Source organism: Echiichthys vipera, assembly GCF_963691815.1.
Source record: "Echiichthys vipera genome assembly, chromosome: 1".
Classification (NCBI taxonomy): Eukaryota; Metazoa; Chordata; class Actinopteri; order Perciformes; family Trachinidae; genus Echiichthys; species Echiichthys vipera.
The window spans coordinates 15534307-15561572 of record NC_139826.1 but is presented as its reverse complement, the minus strand read 5'-3'; the positions used below and the strand labels follow the sequence as shown (position 1 = coordinate 15561572).

Sequence of the window (27266 nt, the reverse complement as noted above, 5' to 3'; positions counted from 1 at the left end):
CCCAGGGAAGTGTTGATGGGCTTGGTGTCCCAGCCTGGATGCCGTGCAAGTGGCCTGCTGACAGTGACATGTGGACCTGCTGACGGAGCACTGAGGGGGAGCTGAGAGGAGCACGGTGAAGCAATGTAGCCAGACATCTGTGGACAGCAGAGGGTCAACCCCAAAGCAGAGGGGTGGAGAGTAATGGATGCCTCTACTTTGTCTGTCAGAGTGCAAAGACAGGTGCATACAGAAAGAGCACAAGGACATAATGGAGCAATTGAGTGCAGTCAGTTAATCATTCAATTCTGCAACTGACTCTCAATTTCTGAGAGTGGCAGAGGATGAATGCTTCACTCTGCGAAGAATGAATCCAGAATACAAAAAGTCAGGAGGTTAAAACCGAAGCATCACCTTTACAGGCTCTGAATGAAAACTGAATGTTTTTCAAATTGACTTTGATTACTTATCTCATTGAGAAAATGAGTATGATAAAAGTCATATATGCTCTGATCACTGAGATACTCTGATATCATCTTGAATGATAACATGGTCCCGATCATTTCCAACACACAATCAGTGCAAGAATTAAAACAGGCACTGGAGATGTAATTACTCTTTAATCTAATGTCCAATGAACTCCACTGCAGAATCCATTTTTCATCAGATATAAATTACACACTGCTTATGCCATTAAGATGTACGGCTTTATTAAATATTTTTATACGTACAGAAACATCCCAACATTGCCCAGACTATATGTAAACATAACAGTCTTTTCATTTGGGCATTGATGGCACAATGATACCAGATACACTCAAGCGTCGTCATTCTGATCATTTTAAATATTTTGTTAATGTTACAATTCCTTAAAAGAGCTGAGTTAAAAAAAAAAAAAGACGTGGAGTATCTTCCCAAGACTGACAGATTGCATTGGAGACTGAGACCTTAGTTTTTTAAAACCCATGTTGCACTTTTCTTACTTTTCATATTTGATGTTGAGAGGGAGACAAGAACTTCCAACATCACCCGGAGTCACGCACACGGACAAAGATGCTACATACAGACCAGTACTATCATCACCACCACCACTACAACACAAAGCACTCGCCTCTGTAATTCACCTTCTGCCTTGTGTAAGCAACACATTTCTTTGTCTGCCACATCTGCTCAGGCTTAATGAGCTCTGAGGCCTGATAATGCTATTACTGCCTGCAGAGAGCAGCACAGAGAAGAGGTTTCCTTCCTGTGTGCAAGGGACAGCAAAAACAGACGTTCATATGCTGTCAGTAGTCATTACCAAGATTGCAATGCTGATGTGCCTGCATATGTAGGGAAAAAAGATGATATGTATATGGACATGTAGACATGTTGTCAGCCATCTTGTCTGCAGTCATTACCCAAAATACACTGATGTGTGTAAAATGCAAATCGGTGCTTGTGCACTGGGTGTCGTTTTTACCACACATGTTGTTGCACTTGATGTGTCTCTTTGGTTCCAGCTGGTTGGTAAGGTGACCGACCGGCCGTAAAGCAGCTCCCTACAGGATGGAAGATTTCCTGTGGCTGTCAGTGAGGCCTGACAAGCGGAAATGTCACCAGTTAAGATTTTACGATATTTATTGCCAATCTCCTCACTTGTACTGTTCCACCCCCAAAGCACTAGATACTTGTCAGGGCAAACAGTGTCTGAATCCCACACGCAAGTCCCGATATAATGCACCCTGACAGTGCTCAATACAAATATGCTTTGACATTAATGCAGGACATGATGTAGCATTCTATGTTTGATATTTTGTGTATGGCTGTGGGTGGTGTTGCAGAGACGCCCGATATGTCCCTAGAAATATATTGTTTTATATTAAACATGTTTTTCTTTTGGCAAACTAGACATGCAGTATTAAGTGGTGAATAACTAAATCTATATTAGCATTTGTGTCTGTCTGCTGGCTACTTCCATCTTATATTGGATTTGCCATATTGGACTATGTAAGCCCATTTTAGAATCAGCACACAGTAGATTGGAGGGTATTCAAATGCTACATTTAGTTTAGAAACTTTCCAGCTATTATCTGGGCTTTCTAGATTTAGGCTCTGATTACAGAGGAGGACGTCAACAATAATAATATCTGCATAGGTGGACAACCAACTGGTTTTGGTTTGTGTCAAATACTGCCATTTTGTCATGGCCCATGGTGTTTGATACCAACGCACAAGACATATTTGAGTGTCCTTATAAAATGCACCAGGCTTTTAACTGTAAACCCATCCGAAGCATAATTAGACGCGCAGAGCAAGTTCTCCAGAAGTAAGAGTAACAAAGTCTGTGTATGAAGGTGGTCAGAGAGGTGGGTCAAATAAACATTGGACTTTCACCCAGGAAACCATGGTTTGTCCATGTCCTGCTCGTGTGTGTCCCACCCAAGATCTTTTCCTAAATCTAACCAAGTAGTTTTGTTTTAATTTCACAATGTTAACCACATGTTCCCTGTGTTTAAACCAGCGAGCATAACAGTTTGGCTACCAACTGTGTTGACAAGTTATGCCAACAAAGAGGCCATGTGACATATTGCGATGGGAACGGGTTGGGGCAGCAGGTTAATGTTCATTACCTTATAAAATCACCATGATATTTTCAGACAAGATGCTACAACATAGTCAGATAAGGCTTAAACACAGTACTTGCACGCCATCAGATAAACCTAACCCTTCAGATTGGTTTTTCACATTCTGCCTTCAGCCAACCTTCACATCTCCTGGAAGCAATCCAATGTGACAGATTATGGAAGGTATTGGTGTTTCTGAGAACTTAAACAAATGCAATTATTTATGTGACTCAAATTTTCTATGCCCTGTGTGTGTGATTACTCAGCAGCGTGTGTCAGTGACTTACAGCAAGAAGGTTAAAAAGAATATTTGGAATTATTTGAGTGTGTGTACAAGTGTGTGTGCGTTTGTGTGTTTGTGTGTGTGTGTGTGTGTGTGTGTGTGTGTGTGTGTGTGTGTGTGTGTGTGTGTGTGTGTGTGTGTGTGTGTGTGTGTGTGTGTGTGTGTGTGTGTGTGTGTGTGTGTGTGTGTGTGTGTTCAGCCTAGCTTTCCCAGCGGCGAGCCTACAGTAAAGTGAGTGGGTGCTGTGTGTCTTCAGAGGATGAGTCAGACCACAGATGACACGTTTGGCTGGTTAAACAAGGACAAATGCTTGTTGAATGTCAGACTGATGTCATTTCCATCCAAACCACAAATTACACAAACTAACAGTGGAAAGCTGTTTGGCTGTTGAATCTCATGCTTGAGACACATTAATAAGGTGTGTGAGAAAAAGAAATGAGCAAAGACCCCCCTTTAAAATCTACGGCTGAAATACCCAAGGTTTCTAACTCTTAACTGGCCAGTGGAGCTTGACACTGAGGATTCTGTGATTTTAGTGAACTCCCAGAGCTTTGAGATATGGACTGAAGAACCAGTGTGGAATTCCTACAGTTGCCAAGGGTCGTCTCAATTCTTTTTTTAATTCCTTTTTTTCTTTGGTAAGGTTTATGGTTTCCATGCAGTAGCAGTTTCACACTGAAGTAAATATTGGACACATTTTTCAAAAAGCTACATTTCTCCAGAACCAAAATGGCATTTTTCAAAAGGATGGATCAGGAGAAACTTTACTTTGTTTGAGACCTGTTTCTCAGCAACAAAGTGTCTTGAGATCTGGGCACACAGCTAAGCTAACGTTAAATAAAAATAATGAAAGCCTCAGATAAATCCGTTTTGCAATGCTAAACACATGGCTGTTAGCTGTATAATTATCTAATCTTAGCAAAAGAAAATATCAATAAATTATGCACTTTTAACTTTTCATCCATCCACATGACGTTCTCTGCACTTTCAAAGGAGGACATGCCCACTTAGGAAACAGGAAGTGTACACCATTTTGTTTTGGGCGGGGCTTTCTGTCTCAGCGGCTCCTGTGCATCATTGAGCTATGATTTCAGGCCTGCCCAAAAACTCCTAAACCCAATGAACTTACTTTAAGCTTTATAGTGTTGCAATATTGTCATAGATGATGTTAGCTTGAAAATATGTGATTCACACATATGATTCACAATAACAAGTCACATGTAAGCCACATTACTTAATGCTGCACAACAACTCTCTTTGCTTTGTTTTTACAAAATGGTCAAAGTAACCAGCCAATACCTATTGAGACATATAAGGTGACTTGAAACTTGTGATGTACACACACACCTACAACAACAAAAACGTCTTGGTTGTCTACTCTCTGTAAAAATCAATACTGGTCCTGTATTCAGACAGCATTCACCAGCGCAATCAAAAAGCCTAACTGTCTACCAGAGAGGCTCAGACCCAGGTCAGACAGCCTGTGCTTCGTCCCCTCAAGTCCCATATGAACAGAAGTCACTTTATTGCTGGATTTGTCTTAGGTGCTCTCACTCTCCACTGGAAACAAAAAGTCTCTCTTTCCCACACTTTCACTCACTGACTTTCTTTCCCCCCAATATTTTATCTATTTTTCTGTCTTTCACCATTTACCCCTTTGCTTTAAGTTTCCACCATGTCATTCCAGTCATGACTCCCCTGACAAACAGGGTCTGACAGTAGAGAGGGATAGAGAAAGAAAGAGGTAGATACAAAGCGAGAGGGTATGTCAACATCCAAATGTGCAACAAGTATCTTTCAAGGCTTGCCATAACAAAGCGTGAATTATTGAATTTACTGTATATCAACAAGTGCTATGTGAATAACACTTCAAGAGGGTGTGACAAGATTGCCTCATTAAACAGGTATAATAACTCTTCAGAGATTCATTGCCATATCACACCTGGGTTTAGTATTTTTGTTCAGAAAACATCATTGCTCTTTAGAAAAAAATCACTTTCCAAAAGCTTGTATCACATCTTCTCTTTATTAGTACACCAACATTTACAAGTGACCCAGGTGCGCAACTTCCAAATTAAAATTATGCATCACACATTAAGGCAGAATATGTACTTAGACAGAATGTGGTGTTAAATAGAAAGTATCAGTTTTCTTTTCGTTGATTGCTGTACATCCACTGGGAAACAAATGTGCTGTAAGAATAAAATCATCCCTCTACAGCTGAATTAATACACAAAGTAATTGGGAATAGAATAGTGAAATGGTCAATGAAGAGGGGCACTTATGGCTTGACAGAAGGAAATCTATCAAGCAGCAAAAAGGTTTGCGGACAGCAATATATCAAACTACCTGTCTTTCTTTTTTTTTTTTAAAACAACCAATCATTTTTGAAGCCTGGATTCCCTGTAAAAGCTGAATACAAATAGAACGTTGGAGAGAAAGACAGTGCAAGACCGCAAAAGAAAGCAACAGAGGAGCATACAAAACACCAGTCCAGTCAGCATCCACTCTTCAACATACAGTGTTAAGTATTTCCAGATCACTGAGCTGGGGTTAACCACCGCTCTTTGCTCTGGACAAAGGTCACCCAGACTAGGATTGCTGTGAGGTCCAATGACCCCGACGCCCCCGGCCCAAAAGAGCCAGAGTCTGGGCACCAGTATGACCCAGGCTCCCTTAATCACCATGTCCAGAAAGTCAATACTGTGCACAAGTCAATTACCCAGGGAGGAGAAGTCATGGCGCCACGTGATCCAGGAGTTTCCCTTATCCTGGCCACCGATCTTTCTGACAGCCAAATCATAGGCAACTTATTGGATTCAGTGGAGAAGGAGATCTTTACATTAATAATTCACTCGGTCCATGGCTGCATCTAATCTCCCTCAGCGCTACTGAGAGTGAGACCACACTGATGCACACAGCAGGCGAGAAAATGCAAAGCTGGAATGGAAATGAACCTCTCTCGCTCAACTATCTCGTTCTGTGCTTCTTTGCTCCCTCTGTCCTCTTATTTGTTTCTCCATTCATTTTCTCCCTCTCCACCTCTGTCTTCTTATTCATTCTGGTTGACTGGTGATAGCATTCCTGTGCAGTTTCTTTCACCCTCACAAATTCTCAATCTCCCACTCAACATTGGATGAATAACAGCCTGTCTATACTTTCTGACATTCATATGAAAAAGATTCATGGCAATCTAAAATAATATGTTAACTATTCTGAAAAAAGCTACAAACTATACAATGAAAACGGTTATATGCCTATTTCTGGTCTACTGTTAATAGTATCATCCTAGTGTTCTCTTCCTCTCTGTCCTCATCCCCTTCTTCACTGACCGATGCTCTGCTGCTGACAGACCTGAAGTCTTCTCTCTTTCATTTTCACCCTCTCTCCAAATGATCTGTCTTTCTCCTCCATTTCCTTCCCTTTGCCTCCATCCCATTTCGCTCTTGCCAGTGGTATCCTGGTGGTGATGGAAAGCCTAGTATCCCTCTGTGAGCCGCTGTCCCTAACAAGGCTCCTCCGCCACATACTGTATCAAATTAACATGCTGCATCAACCTATTACAACTCAAACCCACCAGCCGGGCCCCAGGCAGGCCCAGCTCTTCACCGCACCGGCAATCCCACTTTGTGATTGATAAGATGTGGAGCAAACAAAGACGGAAAGGCTGGAGAAAGAGGAGATAGAGATGGAGACAGAGATATCCATATGTAAGATATATACATCTGTATTTTTTCTGCAAGAAAAACCATAAGCCTTTCCAATGAGTAATTATCCTCTTGATGGAATAAGTAATGAGGGGAAAAGGTCACAGATTGTCTGAGTGAAGAATATCCGTTTTATATTAGTTGAAGCAACAGTCATTATTGCCAAAGACTCTCGAGGCCTCTCTAAAGTTCCAAAATGTTAAACACACTTGCAAGCATGTTTCTATTATTTTTAAATGCCTTCTGCAGAGTTTTTAACTTTAATAATATTACATAGTATTTTGGCAGCAGCAAAATTTCTCCATTGGCTCACCATCAAGCTTCAAATACGCCACAAGGCAATTAATGCAGAGAGAGTGTGTTATGCTGTAACCATCCATCTGGCTAATTGGATCTCAACTCTTGGAACACACACTTGACATGCTCTGATAAGGTTATAATCTCCCTTGTGCCTTTATGGTGCTAGTTCACTATTTTAATTAATTACTCGCCTTGAGTTTTAGCATGACATTTCTTTATTACTGTGAAGAGGGAGGGGATGCATGTGCTTGAGAGCAAGCAGGATCACCGTAGTGGAAATTACAGTTGGGTGATACAGCAAAAATTGATATTGTACATGTGTGTTCATTGTGTCACAGAGATGTATACAGACGTAACAAAAAAAAGAAAGGGTAAATGTTTAAATCAAGTTACAATAATGGTTGGATTACCCTGTGAGAAGAGATAACGCTGTGAGTTTCTGGAAGACAAACGCAGGGAAGGTCATTCCTGAATAAATGTCACCAATAAATTGGTTCCCAGAGAGAAAAAATACCCCAGGGTCATTTTACAAGACAACAAGGCTCCTATAAAAGAGCTTAGTCTATAGTCTATCACAGTGAAAACAGGAATGTCCCAGACTATTGCCTTCTGGCTAGACTGATAGAGAGGACCAGAAACCTAGAGAGAGAAAGACGGATGCGGGCAGAGAGAGGAAAAGAGATTTAATACATGAAATAGATGGATACAAGAGGAAGTGGGCAGAAAGAAGAAAACAAAAAATGGTGGAAGAAGATATGATAAAGACAAATAAAAGGGATTGGAGAGTTGGAACAAAAAGCACAGAAAATGAGAGACAGATGATATATCAGTCGGCCAATATTATTTGCCTATCACAGACATATCGTATCCATTGGTATCAGCATATGGGTTGTCTCTGAAACACACCAACATGAGAACCTTTTTTACGGAACATAAGAGGCAGAAAATAATGCTTAGGGTGATTAAGGTGTCATATAGCTATTTAGTTCATTTTGATTTATTCTTAATATAAATGGTCAACAATTGACCACACGGTACTATTTAACTATTTATTTAAATGATCAGTGTTTATACCTAGAATTGGTTGACAATGTATATTTATTATTATAATGTATAATGCTGTTAAAAATGCTTTAATAAAGTGATTTGTTTAGGAAACCAGCCTTCTGAGCTCCTTTGCAGAGTAATATCGCTGCATATTTGTTGCACAATCTAAACAGAACAGGTCTATTTTCATACAAGCTCAAAAATTCACTATATCAGTCACTTTATTGGTAATCAGTTATTTTTTTATAGTCTCAGAAATCCCAGATCGGTCAGACCCTAGGGAAAATGTTAAGTGCCTACATACCAGAGAAAAATACAACAAAGCTCTGTGGAGAGATGCAATGCTGGTTCAAGATGACGGCTTCATCACCATGTGCTGGCTCTTGAAACCTCCCTCATCCAACCCTGTTGTCAACAGGCTTCCCCACCTGCATCACTCACACTGCAACAGTAGTTACAGGCTTCTCCCCTCGGACAGCTCACAGACAGAGACATTACCTGAAGATGCAGCTACGTATCAATTGTGAATTGTGGCTAACATATATTGAGACACCAAATAATTTTTAATCCTGACATTTTCAATGCATTATTATCACTTAGTAATTGTCACAACTAAATGAGTCTGTAATACTGAGGATCATTTGTGGAAATTTGCTGCGTCATTTTACAATTCCTAACCTAGGGTACCATGACTTAGCAACGATATTATGCACCTCTGGTCCTTCTTACAAAAACACAAAGCAACAGGTGTTTAATACTCCACAAAATAGGCTGCATGTGGGATGCTAAAATGCCTATATTCATAAATAATAAAGTACTTCTTCTTAAATCATTCCTGAATTATTTATGTTCTGTCTGTCCCTCTTTTTGTTTCAATTGGTGTGTTAACATACAGTAATCATTTTACAGTGGTTGATTTATTGGTCATGTATAGGCAGGTTTCTAATAAGATGGCAAAGGAGATATCATAATGTGGCAATGCATCCTCATATCCAAAATAATTCCATCCGAGGTCTGACAAAAACCGAAACTAACTTAAACAGCCTCAAAATATGTAAGTTTCCACCACTGGAAGGAGTGTCTTATTTCACTGCTAGTAAGACAGGGCTAGCAAAGGGGATAAGTCTCTTTACTGACCTGCTGTATGTAGGCCTATAGACAGATACTAAAGAGCAGATAGTAACCTGGTTTCCGGTGTGTAAAACAACTTTTAGACTATACACATTTATGTTGCTTTTATTGGATTGATATTTTTGAGGAAAGTACCATTTATTGGTGTACCGACTCAGAAATACTGCCATTGGATCTGCATATAACTTCACCACAACAACACTAATATGCTTTGTACTAGTTTCAGTGGATTGTGCATTTGTGTCCCTTTGTGAGTGTTTATTTGGTGTTCCAGTGTCTGTTTTTTTTTTAATGCCCATCTGTTCCTGTCGTGTCCTTCAACAGCTGCAGTGTGCTAGCCACTCACTCGCACACACTCACACCTAAAAGCTCTCTGTCGCACCAGAGTGTCAACAGGCCAGATTTTCTCTCCAGCTTGACTGTAGCCACCGCAAAACAACACAGGCCTGCAATCAGATTGGTGCCAGTGTTGTCCCTGTCTATTACTAATTCAGAGTCTGTCATCCTATCTGTTTTGCTCAGCCTCTCTCTCTCTCGCTCTCTCTCTCTCTCTCTCTCTCTCTCTCTCTCTCTCTCTCTCTCTCTCTCTCTCTCAACAGGCAGTAAAATCGGACCAATAACCTTCATCAAGTAACTGCCTACAACAAAGATACAAGTTACAACCTTAAGCTCCATCACTGCTTTAGGCCAAATGGATACTCGACATATCAACAGCAGTGTATGCTGTTTTGCGTGTGCATGAGTATTAACAGACCTCATCTCATGCGTGTGTGTGCTGCAGGCTCTGAGTAGCCAGCGGCAGGTATGAATTCTGCCCTGTTCTCCTCTGCAGTGGCCCAGACATGGATTAATGGTATCATTAATCTTACCTTTAAAATGAATGACTTCAGCACCTCCAACCTGTGCCAGAGTGGCTGGCAAGCCCTCCCTCCCCCCAGCGCCCCAACCCCTACCTATTCAGCTGTAACGGATGGATAGTGGGATTGCCATCCTATCCGTCCTTGGCGTGGCACAGCCTGGCACAGCGGGATATCAGAGCCCAGGTGGAATACTCATGACAGTCCACGACTTCCTCAGCCAGTCTTACTTCTTATTTTGTGTCTGTATGTCTACGTGTATGTGTAGTCAGCTAGTCTGTTGTAAAAATACAAAATACAAAGTATCCTGCTCATAGAGAGATCAGAAATGGGCCCAATCCATTTTCTCATTTGTACCTGTACCCCTTGCCCCTTGAAACAGAGTTTCAGTTGAAGTACAAAATTTGTACAGGCTTTACGTAAGCAGACACAATGTTGTTTTGCCAGAAATTCAACATGCTGTTCTCAGCTGTTATCGAGTCCGGTGGGCTATCAGTACAAGAAATATATAATTCATTGCAGTCCAAATGCATGTATAACAGGGGGGAAAACAAAAACATAAGACAGCTTTCTAGTGTTCTAACCTATACCTCTAACCATTAAAACCAAATGCAGCGTCATTTTTCCAGTTGAAGTACCAAATTTGGGTTCATTGCCAGCCTTAGAGAAAGTCTTTTATATCATTTCCACACCAGAGCTGCATTGTGAAAATTACGCTGCCTCTTTCATTTCCATTACCTGAAAATGAACTCCAGAAGCTGTTATAAACTTTGGACTGCAATGCAGTATTGGGTCAATCAGAATGTGATCATGTTTTGATCAAAAGTGACCTAACTATGTTTGTTTGAGTTACTCTTGTGTGTGCAAAATATGTGAACCCTGCACTGATGCAGTTGTTGCTATGAGATGCCAGTCGCCCTCTGCAAACCTTCAGTGGCGATTCACAGAGCAAAATCATAAGATGTATATTGATTGTGCACCATTAAAAGTTCTGGGTTACTTTAAGATGCTTACAATTTTTACAAAACATAAACAGTACATGTAATTCTGTGTTTCATCAGAACTGCATATGTTAATATCTATTGGACATGTCAGGTATTGACAGTTGTCCAGCACTAAAGCCATGAACAAAGCTGTGTGTGAGTAGTCCGAGCTACCGTGCTGGGCAGCATTCATCACTAAGTGAGGGGGAGGGAGGTTATCAGGCAGAAAGCAGGAGATTTCTCATTTCATCAATAAGTCGTCAGTCTTTCTGCTCTTCCCCTCTGCTCCCACCTCCTATACCTTCCACTCTTGAGCTTTGTCAAATGACCCACACCACAGAGGCTGTCTGCCATTATCCAGTAGGCCACAGACACAAACACACACAGCCATGAAACCCTTTGACCTGTATGTCTGCAACTAGGTTTTAAACCATCAGTTTAGCCAGGAAATGCTTTTTCAGCATGATACTCTTACATAGCTCAGTACACCCTCACTCTTCTTGTTCTGGACGCTAAGCAACACACACAAATTACACCTCTTTTCTTTGAAGTGGATATTGGTGCTACATAGCACTGAAATGGCACAAAGTCTCCACATGGTTCCTGGAAACATCTTAACTGGTTTTCAGTTCCTCCCACAAAAAAACAGTTAATGAGGTGAAATATGCTGCTGAGTCACTGGTTTCACAGGAAAACTTGTGCTTATTTACAATGTGAGTGTTATTGAGCAGAGAAAGTGTGCCACAATTTTCACATTAATGACTGCCATGTAAGATTTTCTGGAGCTCTAATGTCATGTTCACTCATGTTTGTTCTTCCAGGCTCAACATAAAAATCACACTGAGTTGGTGGGAAAATAATTTGACCAGGGAATCTATAACTGCAGGTAACTTTGAGGAGAATTTTTCATTGTATCATGAAATATAGAAGTATATTTGTTATAAATTCCCTTAAGAGTATGCAAATACAGGTTAATAAGATGTTAATTTGTTGAATATAATCTGACTTAAGTGTTTGAATATTTAGTCAGGCATCTTTTAGTTAGCCCGTTATTGGGTCAGGCTGTATATGGGACAGCTATGTTGTGAGGGTTGGGTCCTTACAGTGGGCGTGTTTACATGTGTGTACGCAACTAGCGGCAAAACATTTTTGCTCTATATAAAATAAGTGAAACTCTGACGGTGTCCCTCGTATTCTCTTACCGGAATAAGCACACAGGTGAAGAGTTCCCAGCATAATAGTGTCAAACACTCAAAGATATTCAATAATATTTATACAGCAAACTTTGTTCATATTTGTTATGAACAGAACCAACCGTCAAATGTTCCGGCTACACCTGCCTGCCACAATGAACAGAATATAGTATCATCACACCTAATATCTTGAAATAAATAATAATAACATTACAGAGTTTTTCTAAATTAAACTGCAGTTCCAGTCTAACAATTGTAGTTCACTCCAGGGGTATCTCATGACTGTACTGTTCCCCAGCTCTACTCTCATGACACTGTGCATTTTGTTGACAAGACCATTTTTTAACATCCACATAATGATTGTGAATGACTCCAACAATAGCACCAAGCCAAAAAAAGACCACCAGACACCAGCTCTGGCACTGTGGAGCACTGGTTTTGCATCATTCAGTAAAACCCTGTCATATCAATCTGTAATAACTGTCATTCATTTCTCATGGGATCCTGTAGATGTGACAAGTGGGTAGCTCACTTCAGACAAAATCTGGCAACCACTGAATGGTGCGCAGACATAATGACTAGTGAGGGAGTGGGGTGGAAGGGTGGACTGTTTTGTTAAAATGAAAACCTGTGTGGATGTAGCTTTAGGTCATAATTTAGAGAATGTATTGTTTCACTTTACTTACCTAGCCCTGCTGTGGAACCAAAATGCATTTACCTGTCATGGCTTGAGTAAACGCAGGTCATCAAAAGTAATCACCACTCACAAATTTTGAATACAGCCCAAACTCATGAGATAAATATGCATCCTATTGTGAGCGTATTAAAGAAAGCTGTGAACTCATGTCACCACCAGTTTTGTATCATTTGAGCTGGTAAAAAGAGCAGCAGCAGTTGTTTTCGAGGCCAAAATACCCTTAGAAAGTAGTAGTTATGAGGCACAAGAGGAAGGAGGAGGGTGTTAATTATTCACTCCGTTGTCCAGTTTCAGCTACTTGTCTTGCAGTGCATGCTTAATTATAGTTGCCTGTAATCAGCAAATATGTTGCTGAGGTAATTCTTAAACAATCCTTCAAATGCACTGAGGCAGATGTGATGGAAAATAAAATAAACCTGAGATGGAAGGATAAATACAGAATTATTGTAGGTTATGCTAACAACCCACTAAACTAAATTTCCCATAGTAGTAGCCTAGACTTCCAGAAAAAAACACGCTTTGAGAAGTACCACTATCGATGTCCAGTATGCTCCAGATACGCCTCAAGTCAAAGCATTGGGCAATAAAAAAGCTGGGTTACAGGCCAAGAAATGTGCCACCACATGTACCTGCCGTTGCCTAGGGTGAGTTTTCCTTCTTGTGATTGATTTAGAAAAGGATGAAAACCATTCAGTACACCATGCTTCCATTCTTTCCTCTTAAATTGTCCCCATAAACTAACCAAAGGGTGCTGTAACATGAATGAGTTTCCACTGTCTCTGCATTAAGGTCTCTCTCCAGTCAGCACCTTTGCTTTTCTTTTTTGTCTCGGCCAGTCTTTGTCTCATGGTTCTCTTTTCTGCTCTTTTGGTCTTATCTTTCTACTTTCCCTTCGTCATCCCTCTTTCCGTGTCCCCACCTCTGAAAGTGTTCTCTCACCCACTCAGGCCAAACCTGTAATGTTCCTGGCATTCATACTTTGGAGTAAGCAGGGGGCTTAGCACCACGCTATCATGAGTAATTGAAATAATCAACTCCATTGCTAATGACTCATCTCCTTGGCACTGGATGCTAGTCTCCACATCATTGGGAGTGTGGTGCAGGAGGTGCCAGTGCCCGGAGAAATTTCCCAGAGAGAGAGAAAGAGAGAGAGAGAGAGAGAGAAAGAGAGAGAGAGAGAGACTGATAACTAGATAGATAGATGGATAGATAGAAAGAGAGAGAGAGAGAGAAAGAGAAATAGCGAACACTTGTCTACCATGAGTCGACCATTATGGAAACCATCAAGGTTTTTCCCTCCAGGCATCCTAACCCTGTTGCACAACTCTCCTGCTGCGAAATGACAGAGTGTGACCTGAAAGATGGGATGAGGACAAATTGAGGTTACAACTTTGACACTGAGTGTAATAAATTCACCACTGGTGTAAAATATTTCACACCGGAGGGGTTGTTTCTTTCTGATACCCTGACGCACATTCACAAACCTCAACACACACACTTTAGGTGCAGCAGCATGGCTATGGCTTAAGGACTAACAAGTGGACTGTATTGGAGAATGTTTGTTCGGGAGAGCTCAATCATGCAAGCTGTTTGCACAACAGGCCTCTTCTGCACTGTGGGAAAACTCTCACATGGTCGATGAGTATGACGATGAGCGTGCGTTCATTGAGAAATACCTTGACGCAGACCGCCATGCAGTACTAGCCCAGCCTCTTGTACTTGTCAGTGTAACAAGTCTCAACAGCTACAACAATGTACGAGGGAATAGAGTCAAGTAGAGCCGATAAAGTAACATCCCAAAAGCTGATTTTAGCTCTACTTCCGACAGCTCCTCTTTAGATTAGGTGCTGCTGCTTGTGTTGAGGTATGCAGGGAATGGCCCTGTCGACAGCTGTGTGTGTGTGTGTGTGTGTGTGTGTGTGTGTGTGTGTGTGTGTGTGTGTGTGTGTGTGTGTGTGTGTGTGTGTGTGTGTGTGTGTGTGTATAGGTGTCCTTATTAAAATTATCTATGTTCATCTATGCATGTGAAAAGGACAAGAAAATACAGAAAAGAGGATTATGTGCCAGCGTGAACTCTGTTGCGACCTTGCACGCTTCTGCAATATGTACACCAACATACAAGATATACACCTTCTATACAATAACTCAACGTGCCATAAGACCAGCTGACAATGAGGGGGAAAAACGTCCTGTCTAAGGCTCTCACACACACATATGTTCAACAGACTGATATGAATACAAGGATAGCACATGCAGTAGCCAACGCGTGTAGACATGACAAATATTCAAGGCACTCTGGAAACACACGTAGGAAACGTTGTAAAGACAGAGTGGCTGTGCACATGTCTTCACATAACTGCAGGTGGAGCCCCGGCAGGCAGCAGTGTGGAGCAGTTTACGCGAGGGTGGGGCTGGCTTTTCAGGTTAAGGAAGTCGTGACATGCTCCTCCAGCAGGGCCATAAATCAGTCGGCTCAACCTCACTAAGGATAGCTCTTGGGAGAGAGACAACACACGCACGCACGCACGCACGCACGCACGCACGCACGCACGCACGCACGCACGCACGCACACACACACACACACACACACACACACACACACACACACACACACACACACACACACACACACACACACACACACACACACACACACACACACACACACACACACACACACACACACACACACACACACACACACACACACACACACACACACACACACACACACACACACACACACACACACACACACACACACACACACACACACACACACACACACACACACACACACACACACACACACACACACACACACACACACACACACACACACACACACACACACACACACACACACACACACACAGAGAGAGAGAGAGAGACCGTGGTCTGGTCCTACTTGGCTATTTGAAAACAAACGAAAAAATAAGGATAGAGGGAATTATTTTCACTGAACACCATGACTGGAGGGATTTTAAATTTGTCCGACTTTAACAGATTTTACTGGTAAAAAGTGTAAAACTGCAATTACCAGATAACGGAAAGCCAGACATAAATAGTGTGAAAATCTCAAAATCTTTGTCTTTAAATGAGTCGTAAGAGCTTCTGTACAGATGTAAAAACTATACTATTTATTGGTAGAAAGTGCCTCTACAGTCATTCCCCGGCTGCAGTGACGGTGCATAGATGCTGACTGGCAGAGGCCGAAGACCCGGAAACGCTGAGCAATCAGACCAGACTCGGCTTTTTTGGGAGGGGGATAGGCAGAGGGTGAATACAGCTATATTCCGACAGACAGTATGAGAAAAATATAATGTGTTTTCTAATCATTAAAGCAAGTAAGCATGTTCTAGTAGTGACCCAAAATAAAAGTATGAACCTGAAAAACCTGAGAATAATATGGGACCTTTCAAAAATAAAGCAACACGGTCAATTGGTCACTTGATTCTAACCCAATGTGTTGCATCGGCAATCTCATTGAGGTTTCTTACGTTTTAAAATTTAAGTTGTGGAAGTGAAAAAGAAGGGTGGAAGTGCTTCTTAAGAAAAAAAGAAGGCGTACTTCAACGATGCAGTGTGCCTTGAAATTAATTTTCTCTCATGTGGACAACACATTTATAAAGAATAAGTTGCCTTTAAAGACTTAAAGGAGCTTCTTCGAAATTTCACACTGAATGGAATCACACAAGCAGGAAGAATAGGACACACAGACATCTAATTGGCTGTTTATTGCCAGTGGACTTTCTTGTGCAAGCTTTTTATCTATTTAAAATGTATGGCCTTCCTGTAGCTTGTAGATCCCATTGTTTGCAGTGAATAAATGGTAAAGCATAATAATCAATCAGGTTGTCTAACTCATTAGTCTGCATTGGCTCAATAAAATGCAAAATGCAAGGGAAAGAGCAAAAGAATGAGAAAAGCCTTTTCTAATCAGCAAACTCAGACTGGCCTCATACGTGCTATGAACAGACTCTTTTTGTATAATTGTGTATTACATACAGTACCTCATGTTAATGAGAGCGTTATGGAGACTTTCAATCCATGAAACCATTTATAAAACAGCTTAGTCAACTATTGCTTTACAGGGTATCTACTGTCTGACCATCCTCTAATCTCTGCTTGGTGCAGTGCAAAACCATAAGTAATTACTCAACACTAAAGATATTACTCTGAGGCGTCCAGTTCTGAAGAGGTCATGACATGCTTCTACATGTGTCAGAAAACATGGAATATCAGCTACAAACAGGAATTTCCCAAGTTGGTATGCAAGACTGATATTAAGGCCTCTTATATAGGAAATTATGATTATTTGTAGTACTAGGAGCCTTATATTACTGAGATTGATTCGAAAAAATTGATTAATTGACACGGCAGTGCATGTTTGTGTATGTGTAAGTTTGTCAGAGTCAAGCTGACAGCAGCTCAAAGTAAATCTTGTATTTAAACTTGAAATGTAAAAGGTCTTCTGTGAAGACACACTTAAAACGTCTGGCAGTCTGATTTATTTTCGGCCTACTTATAAGAATTAATTGGAAACACTTTTTATGAGAAACTATCAGTTACACACCTTTGAGTTTTACAAGTTGAGACAGCTCAAGCCCATTTTTATAGAGAAGGTCGACTAACCGTTTTATAGATGACATGAATTTGGCTGGTGGTAAATTACAAACTTGCTCTGACAGCCATAAATAGAAAAGTTTCTGTTGTTTTGGCAGGTTCAGGATTTTGTCTCCATCTGCACCCATCTGTGAAAGCATTTGCAGAGAAGAAGAGGGAGGATGTTAGAGCTACGGCTATCTACAGCCAACAGTCTTAGAGCTGAAGAAAACTCACGTATATCTAACTGTGCAGGTTGTCATAAGGAGAACACAAAACTGTCTTGCTTGGGGACTGAAAGAGAAGAGATGAGGAAGAGCAATTGTGACAGAATGAGAAAGATGAGAGAGATGCAAGCCTCTTGCTTTACATGAGCAGTTTGGTCATTTCTTTGCTTCAGTGCAGAAGCCCCTGCAATGTCTCCTCTCTTTCCTTTTAAGCCAACTAAATTCTGAGTGTGCGGTTCTGCCTGACCAATACGCAGTCAGAATGAGAGATGACGCAATTACTCTCTATCCATGGTGAGTATACTGATGTATCTGTGCACACATCTGGTTATGTAGAGTAAGAGAACATGCAGAGCATCACATGACCCTCATTACATCATTGGGGAAACCTTGGGCAAGGCACTTAACCTCTAGCTGTACCATTGGGTGCTGAACTGGGCAAGTGTGAATGTGTGTAAATTTGGAGGAAGGAGCTGCTGAAAAAGAGCATTCATGCTCTGCCTTTCTGGTCTGGATACATAAATGTTAAAAGAAAATCAGCAACACTACTTATGCTACCAACGATGAACCAGTGAAACATAACATTTGGGTTTTTGGCGCCCATCATTTTCTTTCATTATCTTTTTTTATGTGTTATGGGTGCTATAAGAATGATTATTATTACATTTTAACCCAGAGTCATCATTATATCCGAACTACTTTCAGACATTTGATGGAACCATTCTGTGTGGACATTTCACATAATTGCCTGTTTGCAAGTGAATATATCAAATATTGTTAAATGTACCCTCCTCAAATGATGCCATTCCTACCTATGTGCATGCATGTTTTATTTAATGCATTATTTAGTGCTTGTGAAAAGACCCATCCATGGAATAAATCCATGGATCATTATGATTATTAAAAGGATGACAGTAAAGCCAAAGAAATCCACTAACAGCTCCATTTAAAACAACGCCCTGCCAACTCTGTCAAAACGTCAGACAAAAAACAAAAAGTGGCAATCAATAGATATGATGGATAGAAGCAGGGAGCCTGAAAACAATACCACTTCAGGTTTCAAAGACGGAAACAGGAACAAAAAAAAAAAAAAAACTGACTTCATCAGATCAAACAGACGATTGCTGCCAGCATAGTTTAGTTTGTCAATACAGCCAAATGCAGAACTGTGTCGAGCTGAATTTAAGAAAGCACAGAAAAACCTGGAATAAGTTCAAGATCCAAATGATACCACAAAAGCCTTGCCTCAGATTTGTTTTCTTTACAGCTTCCTCTAACTGAGAGAGGCGATAAATCTTGAGTTGTTGTACTCAGCTGAGGCAATGACTGGACCAGAGGTCAAACCAGTAAGACAGATCAAAACAAGAGACTGTCTTGGGGCCCATTAAAAGAAAATTGCTGAGGAGGGACAGGGACATTCATGTCTTGTCTTTGTGGGAGCGATGGAAGCGAGTGTGTGTATGTGCGTTTATATGAGTACAGTATGTAGGGGTGAGAGGTAGCCAGGTATTGTAGATTATATGACTGTGTCATTATGGGTATAAGTACCGATATCTCGCAGTTATCTACTGTAAGTTCCAGAAAAATCCATTTGAGGTTGGACGCTCATACAAACATTTTTGTAACATTCCTTTGTTTGGTATGAAGGTCTGAAAGGAAAACGGCTGCCACATGTTTTGTTCTCTCCACATTTTTCATCATTTTCCCTCTCTTTCTGCACATTCTTGGTTCCTTGTCATTGCTATGCTCACTTGCCACAGAATGAATGTGACCGTGACAAAGCCTTGTGGAGAATGTGGTTCGGCTGAATTCTTATGTTAGCAGCACAGAGCTATTGTTGTCCCTTCCTGGAAATCCCAGCAAGTGGCTGTCTCCACTTGATCACAGTCAAGCGGGAAAAAAACAACATAAAAAAAACCCACCTCCCTTTTCGTTGGAACGATGATTTCTGGGGGGGCAAAGTCAGTGCTTTTGAAAATGTTTTGACATCTTTCGTGACACAAAGGTCAAATTTGCTCTGCTGCACCTGTCATGTAAAGCGCCATTAGGCCATCTGAGCCTCTTCATCAATTCCCAGCTTGGAAACATATGGCCAAATCACACTGCATACTAATTAATGCTCCACAGGACACACAATATGAAATAATAACAAAGACACAAAATCCGTTGCTTGTTACTTAACCTGCAATTACTGAAGGTGTGAAGGTGGACGGTGATACGAAATAGAGATATTAGAAAACTGTAAACTGATCTACCTGCCATCATCTTCTGGGCCTCATATGGCTCCATGTAGCCATCATTCTCAGTTGTCACTTTTTCCGTGCTGGTCTGAGTGCTGCCAGCCTGCTCCGCATCAAAAGGGTCTGCGTAGTCTTCAAGGATAATGAGCTGCAGAATAACAGAAAAACAAGTAACAATGAGATGGAGGTGTGTGTGTGTGTGTGGGGGGGGGGGGGGGGGTAGCATTCATTTTGCTGCTCTGTTGAACAATACAACATAGGTGTCAAAACAGTTGCATGACAGAAGCCCCTTTCACACATGCACTGCAAACCAGAAATTATCTAGACATTACCTTGCGGGGTCGCAAGTGTCTGAATCAGTCCGATCCGACATCAATGACGTTTAATCTCCTTTGTTAACTCGTGTGTGAATAGAGCCTCTTATTGCCCGGTGTATTCATAGAAAGCGGGAGGGAATATTTTGATGACGTCTCTATCTCAGTGCGGCACAGGAAGGAAGACAACAAATCATCAGAGGGTGACGAAGAAGAGTGATTTACACAAAGACAGCAACGAAAATGTCTTACTAGAGCGACAGTAAGATTTGGAAAGTACTGTTGGTAAGACGACGAGTATGAACCAGCTTCAACACTGCTCCGTAATCCACACTTTAACCAGGCGCCACCCCTCGCCTAAACCCAACGTATATCCAGTAAGTCAGAATGCATCTGACACAGAGAAGCTCCCATTGTGTGCTGCATTTGTGCAAGACAAACTCCAGACTATGTACGGACGTGAATCTCCTGACATTGCTCGGAGTTCATATAAGAAAGGGGCTAGATACTGCTGCGGCCCATGACAGGACCAAGTGACAACCACCTAGGCAGGCCAGGAGATAAAGGGAGAAACACATACATACTTCTGTAAGGCTCAGCACATCAGCACAATGTCTCGGCTTTTAGGCTTACAGCACGCTCTCTGCTACTGCTGGTCTGCCTAATTATATGATAGGCCTACATTTCAAAAGTAGAGGACAAGTTGAGCCACAACTGCTCAACTTTCTTAAGAGAAACAATTTTGCAGATTTATGCCGAGCTGGCAGTGAGCCACGGCTAATTGCAGTCCTGCTCCTTTGCTGAGCATTTTGTGCAGTAGATGGCAATTAGGTGGACGTCCCAAGACCCAGAAATACAGTTCAAACCTTTAGGGAGCAGAGCACCAGCCCATATCTATAGTGCCTTGGGGGGATATTTGTTTCCTTGAAATATTTGCTTCATCTACCAGGACACTGCTCCAAAAGTAAAGATCTACCCTTTGAAAGGAAAAAGACTCCCATCTGAGCCATCCATCCTCTTGGACACTGGATCTAATGAGGGTGCGACTGCAGGGGTTTTGGCCTGCTGTTGGAAACTCTCTATAGACACCTCTGTAGTAGTAGACAGTGTAGTAGTAAGGGCACTGCATTCAGTCAAGGGTTTTAAACAAATAAGGAAACGCTCATGCATACACCTAAGTCAGCATGTAAACACGTACATGACTGGTACTACACCCTATGAGTCATGTGTAAGAGGAAGGGATTTACTCTCATTATAAACAAGCTCATCACTCATCTGGTGGATGGGGTCAAGTGGGGCAGACTGGAGGTGGACGAGCCTCATGCCCGCCGTGCTGTGCCTCCACCTAGCCAGCTTTCCTGAGAACAACCACTGTCCATCTTTGCCACAGAGGGAGCACACTTCCCAGAAGCAAACCCCATATGCAGGCCACCCGTGAGAGTGCCACAGTACACACAGTACACACAGTACACACAGTACACACAGTACACACAGTACACACACACACACACACACACACACACACACACACACACACACACACACACACACACACACACACACACACACACACACACACACACACACACACACACACACACACACACACACACACACACACACACACACACACACACACACACACACACACACACACACACACACACATCAAGGTCAAGTGTCTTTTAATGTACGTTTTTTTCAAAGTCTCAAAAAGTTTGTATGTGTTCAATGCAAGAAAAATCACTAGGTATCATTTGTGAGCTGCTTAGTGAGCGTGAAATGCTGGCAGGTATATTCCTGCACAGATCATCTGCACTATACATGGATTAGGCAATAATAGCAAAGGAAGTTAGTACCATGGATGTGTTTCATAGCAGCTACTGTGTGTTAAATCCACCTTCTTCAATATTCCCTTTCCGTCTGTTTTGGGGAAAATAACTAGGACTTTTTTTCTGCCACAGCATAATTATGGGTTCCTCAAATGTTTTGCTTTTGTGAATTCAAGCAGGGGGAAAAATCCAACACAAACACTGTCCTTGTTTGTTTCTGTGCCACACAATATATACATAATTCACTCGCAAGTTAAATTAAAATTCATCTATTCCGATAAGCAACACGTTTGCGGCAGAGATCCCAAAAAACGTGCTGCATATTATGCGTTACAGCCACAGTGTTACCATTTTGCACTTTGTTGCATAGAAACCATCAGTAATCATAGCGTGTGCCAAACCCACCTCAGATACAGTCATTGCAAACACAGTCCAAACCTAAGAATAAGTAACCCTCACTAAAAAAAACATATGAATCACCTACATAGGAGGGTTGAAGGCCAGTGCCCATTTGACTGTGTTACAAATTCTGTAGCAGAGTGGCTCGAGGTTTGAGACCATTGCCCACAAATGTGATAAAACACTCCAAATGCTGCATCTTACATTCTATTCAGCAGCTTCGGATGACAAAGGGAGTTTAGATATTCACCCACAGTGAGGTTTTAGCAGAGCTCAAACCTCATACTCTACCACATTATTACCACTTCATGCACCTTCATGAGCCAAAGGCTGTTTGGGCATGTTGCAGGAAATACTGGCAATCATTTATTGAGTTATGGAGCCACTCCAAACACATGACATCATATTTCGCCTTTCCTGTTGACATAATGCATGACAAATAAAGGGCAGGATATGTGATGAAAACTTCTGATAGCATCAGACAGAGTGATGTGTTGGGATTAAATGAATCATGGATAAAAACTAAAGCTTGCATTCAAGACTCCATCACTACACTTTCAGTTTGGGTCTGGTATGCAACAGTGCTTAATATTTATGGCTTGGAAATGTTGGTTTTGTAATACCTAAAGTAGCATGGTACTAGAGGGCAGATAAGGTTCACTTGAACGCTAATTTATGTGCCTTTTTACTGTTGCCAGACAATCAAAATCAGGCTAAATCAAAGTCTAATAGGCATGCTGGAAGCAAAACAGGAACCGGTAATCAGTCACTAGTGGCTCTTGGTTGTTCTGCTCTTTTAAAATTACCTCTGCAGAGGCTGAGCCAGTATCTGGAATATGCTTTTTAACAATTTTAACTTGAAAAATTTCGAGACAATATGCAATTGGAACACAGAAAGTTTCTAGACTCAACAATTCCCACTCTCGATTCAGTTGGCCTAATTTGAGGAATTTACGTCTGCAGCTGCAAACAATGTGAACGTGTTAATTATGGCCCCTGTGTCCACATATACTTAAATAAGGTTGCAAATGCTTGTCATCAAACAGCTAACACTACAAAAAAAAGGATTAACATTTTACAGGCATGTGCATATTTAGCTCAGAGTTGGGCAGTAAAAGGTCTTTTCAGCACCTGGCTCATGTTCTAATTCCAGTCAGCAGGGACAGTCGTGTTTTCTTTTCCTCGAAAATGTTTCAGCTGATGATGACAGACCAGTTACCAGCCTGAATAAGAATGAAACAGAAACCAGTCGGTCAAGTTCATATTGCTGTTTCACTTTCATTTAGAATTATTGGGCAAATGGGTTAAAAATAGCTCAACATTATGGTAGTTAAATAGATTACTAATATGAGTTGTTTGTTTGAGAGCTGTCCGTTAATGGAGGGGGGATTTCTCAGCCACATGGTTATTATCAGCTCCACCCTGTGTGTCACATTCATACCTTTACAAACCAGTATTATGTACAACTAGTATTCTATTGTTGGCGTGCACAGGATCTTTCCTTGGCATCTGGGAATTTGAACCATCGACTATTTAGATCAACAGATTTCCTCCGTAAGGCGGCATCACCCGGCCCCTGCAGCCTAGTTCATGTTTGGGTGGAGGAGGCGGTTAATATTTCCAAATCGTTCCAATGTGTCCTTCCTGTCCCACTGCACTAATGACTACTCGACAGCAGGAGGAGCATGGGGTTGTGAGGAGAGGGGTGCGAGAGAGCCGCAGCGTCGCCTGGGGACACACCATCTGCCTTGTGGCATGCCAGGGTGTGTCAGGACTGCAGCCAAGCCACACTTGTCATGAAAGCAAAATTCCCCCTCAGCACAAGACTGCAGTGCCTCAATACATCAGGTCTTTGCTAAGCTGCGCTGTAAGCCTATATGAATCTTACAAAGCCACCTCACAGGCTTAGGCCGTGTCCCTGTGGTAGCTCAGTCCTTTACTGCTCTGCAGCATTGAGAGAGAATTCACTCAATTACTTTCATTCCACAGATCACATCCCAGGTTGGCCATGTCTTACACCTGCCAGAGCTCTGGCAACTCGCAACAGAGGGAGCAACAGACTTCTTGAAATGCACTACAGCTCTCAGGCGATGAAGCTGACTTTAAATCGGTGGGAACAGAGGGGAAACATTAGCAAAGGAGAGAGACTATAACAGGCACCTGCCATTTCGGCTCAATGCTAGATCTTGACGATGCTGGGGCTGGTAGGATTACAATTGGATTGGGACTCAGTCTGCCATTAAAAGTGAGAAAATAGGGGCTACAATCTCTTAATGGAGAGAGAATGTGTTCTGGTTGGCTCATCAGATAATCAGGAGCAAAAAAAAAAAACTCGGAATCTCCATTAGTTGAAATTTGAGCTCGGCTGGGAATTTGGTTATAATAATTTGAAAATAGGTTGCTTCATTTCTCTGTGTCTGCACCAGTTTTGCCATTTTAGAAACACAAACAACCAGTATAACTGCAGGCTTATTATTTCAGACATACTGTATATGAAAATAAAGACTCATCTTACTCTCGCTGAATGAGTGCAGACAGGAATATGATATTAATGTCATGGCTGGTCCAGGAAGGATTGAATGCATCACAGACTAGTCAAGGTTGAAGCCCCCCCTGAGACTGCCAGAAAAGTCAGCAGGCTGTAGAACGCGGGAGGAGGGGAAAAAAGAAATAAAGAGGAGAAAACTGACGTGTGTGATTTATGTCTCATGCCACAAAGGATTTCAGCCACTGATAACCTAATACAACTCAGTGCTTAGCAGCTCAATTGCATTAAGGCATTTCAAAAGGCTTTTTTGCTGCTATTGCTCTTGTGTTCCTCAGTGAAACAAAAAAGAGAGCGTGCCACAGTTGCAAGGACAGAAAGCCAATTTAAAGAAGAGCGGAAGGGAGGTGAGATTAGGGGGCAGTGGGCACTATTTCTGCCATGCATAAAGTATGTTTACTCCTGAAGTGTTGGATAGAAAGCTGTTCAAATGTTTATTTAAAGGCCAAACTCAGTAAGCATTTCCTCTGCTGATAGCTCCTTCATCTTATCTTTGTCTGTGAACATGGAATGAATGCTGTGTGCAGTGTGCAGTCATCCGAAGATAACTGGGCCACAATTTTCTAGAGAGAACATACTGGAGAGAAACACTCCCTCAAGGCAATTTATTTAAGCAAGCATGATCACAGCTTCTCTGTTGACATAATGCAGTGACTATCAATACAATACTTTTACGTCTCTAAAAAGCGAGCGCAAATCTGGTTACAATCCACTGAAGGCCCCTTGTGAAGACTGAGCCCTGTTGGGTTCTACAATATATTTACCAAACAGATTAGGCAGACAGAAAACTGGCTTTGCCTCAAGGAGAGACACTGCAGGAGTGCATTTCCCACCTTACAAACCTGACATTAATGAAACTTTATTGAAATGTTTCCAAAGAAACACGGTTGCTGTTGGAGCTCCTGCCTCTCTCTGAGCTTGGAAGAGTGATGTGCCTCCTCTAAAGGCCTACTTAGGAGTCTGTGCAGAGGCAGCTAATCAAATTACTAGATTTGCTATAAAGACGCCTTTTGGCAATCAGTCACAAGCTACTGCAGTCCACACCCCAATGAAGAGCACTTCACTTGAGATAAACAAAAAATGGTTTATTTCCAGGTATATTCATTTCCATAGCTTTAAATAAAATTGGGGAATCATTCAACGGCAGCGGTTCAGTGTTAGCAAGCATGCTCATCCTTGTGAATCAACACAAACAAATACTGACTTCACAGACAACAGGATAAAAGCATGCCAGCACCTCTTCAGGCCATGACTGACCTTATGAGTAGTTGAGAAACATACATAAGCTTATGGGAAAAAACATCCCTTTCATATTGCTTTCCCTACCACACATTTTCTTGACCATAATATAGCAAGCTCAGGATTTACAGAGTCTGTGTGCGACATATACTTTACTGTATATGTTTTGAGGATTAGACTTTTGCTTTACTCTTGGCACATCAAATTGCTCAGCCATCAATTTCACGTATCTCCCCCAGCGTCATCTGCACTGTTCAAAGAACGGTTCACTTCTGGCTGCTGACTTATTTATTACACACCGCCCCCTTTAAGATTCAGACCACATTAAATGTTGGTTCTTCAGATCTCTGCACTCTTACCCATGTGGGGCGGCTCTCGCACGGCAGTCGGGGGGAAGCTGGTTCTTTTGGCGAAGCTGATTTAGTCTGTTGTTGATCATAGTTGCATGGGAATGCTTCCAGATGCAGCAACGGTGACACTGATAACATATACCACAGTTGTGGGAAAATACTGCACTGAATGGGAAGGGGTGTTCACATTATGTACACCTGGATAGTCCTCACATCCATACTGTAAGTATGGGTTCTTGTGCATTATGAGGCTTTTAAGGCACCTATAGTCCAGTATACTATGCGTCATAACACTGCACATGCACTCACAAATCAGGTATGTGTGTGCATGAGTTGCACAAAGACAGTGTATCTTCAACCTCCCTGAGCAGCATTTTGTCTAGCTGGATTTCACCAAACATTTGCCTGTCTCATCTCATCAATATGCAGTTTAACAGAATCCCACCACGTAATTCCTGCAGTTATGTGTATTTGTAGAGGTCTTGTGTGGATGTTATCTCCCCGAGCATCTTTAAAAGCCATTAAGAGTACACTGTAGCCTCCTAAAATGCCCCTATACTCACTTTTAGGCTTCAAGACACAGAATATAAACATTTATATGAACTCTAATACTCATATTAATATGTCTTAAAAGTATTAATAGGAATTTAGGTGTCTAGTCTGTTTGGTGTCCACAAAATTAACTTGTTGCATTATTGCAAATAGCTCAATAATTAACTGGATCAATTTTG

At 41.6% G+C, this 27266-nt stretch overlaps 1 protein-coding gene across 2 annotated transcripts in view; it reads right to left on the bottom strand.

The window, feature by feature from the left end:
• shf (Src homology 2 domain containing F) overlaps positions 1 to 27266 on the bottom strand; it is a 101720-nt gene that overhangs the window by 65100 nt on the left and 9354 nt on the right. For both annotated transcript variants that reach the window (XM_083936656.1, XM_083936657.1), the window contains exon 2: positions 19872 to 20004. In XM_083936656.1, coding sequence (XP_083792782.1) covers positions 19872 to 20004 — 133 coding nt within the window. The remainder of the gene's footprint in view (positions 1 to 19871; positions 20005 to 27266) is intronic.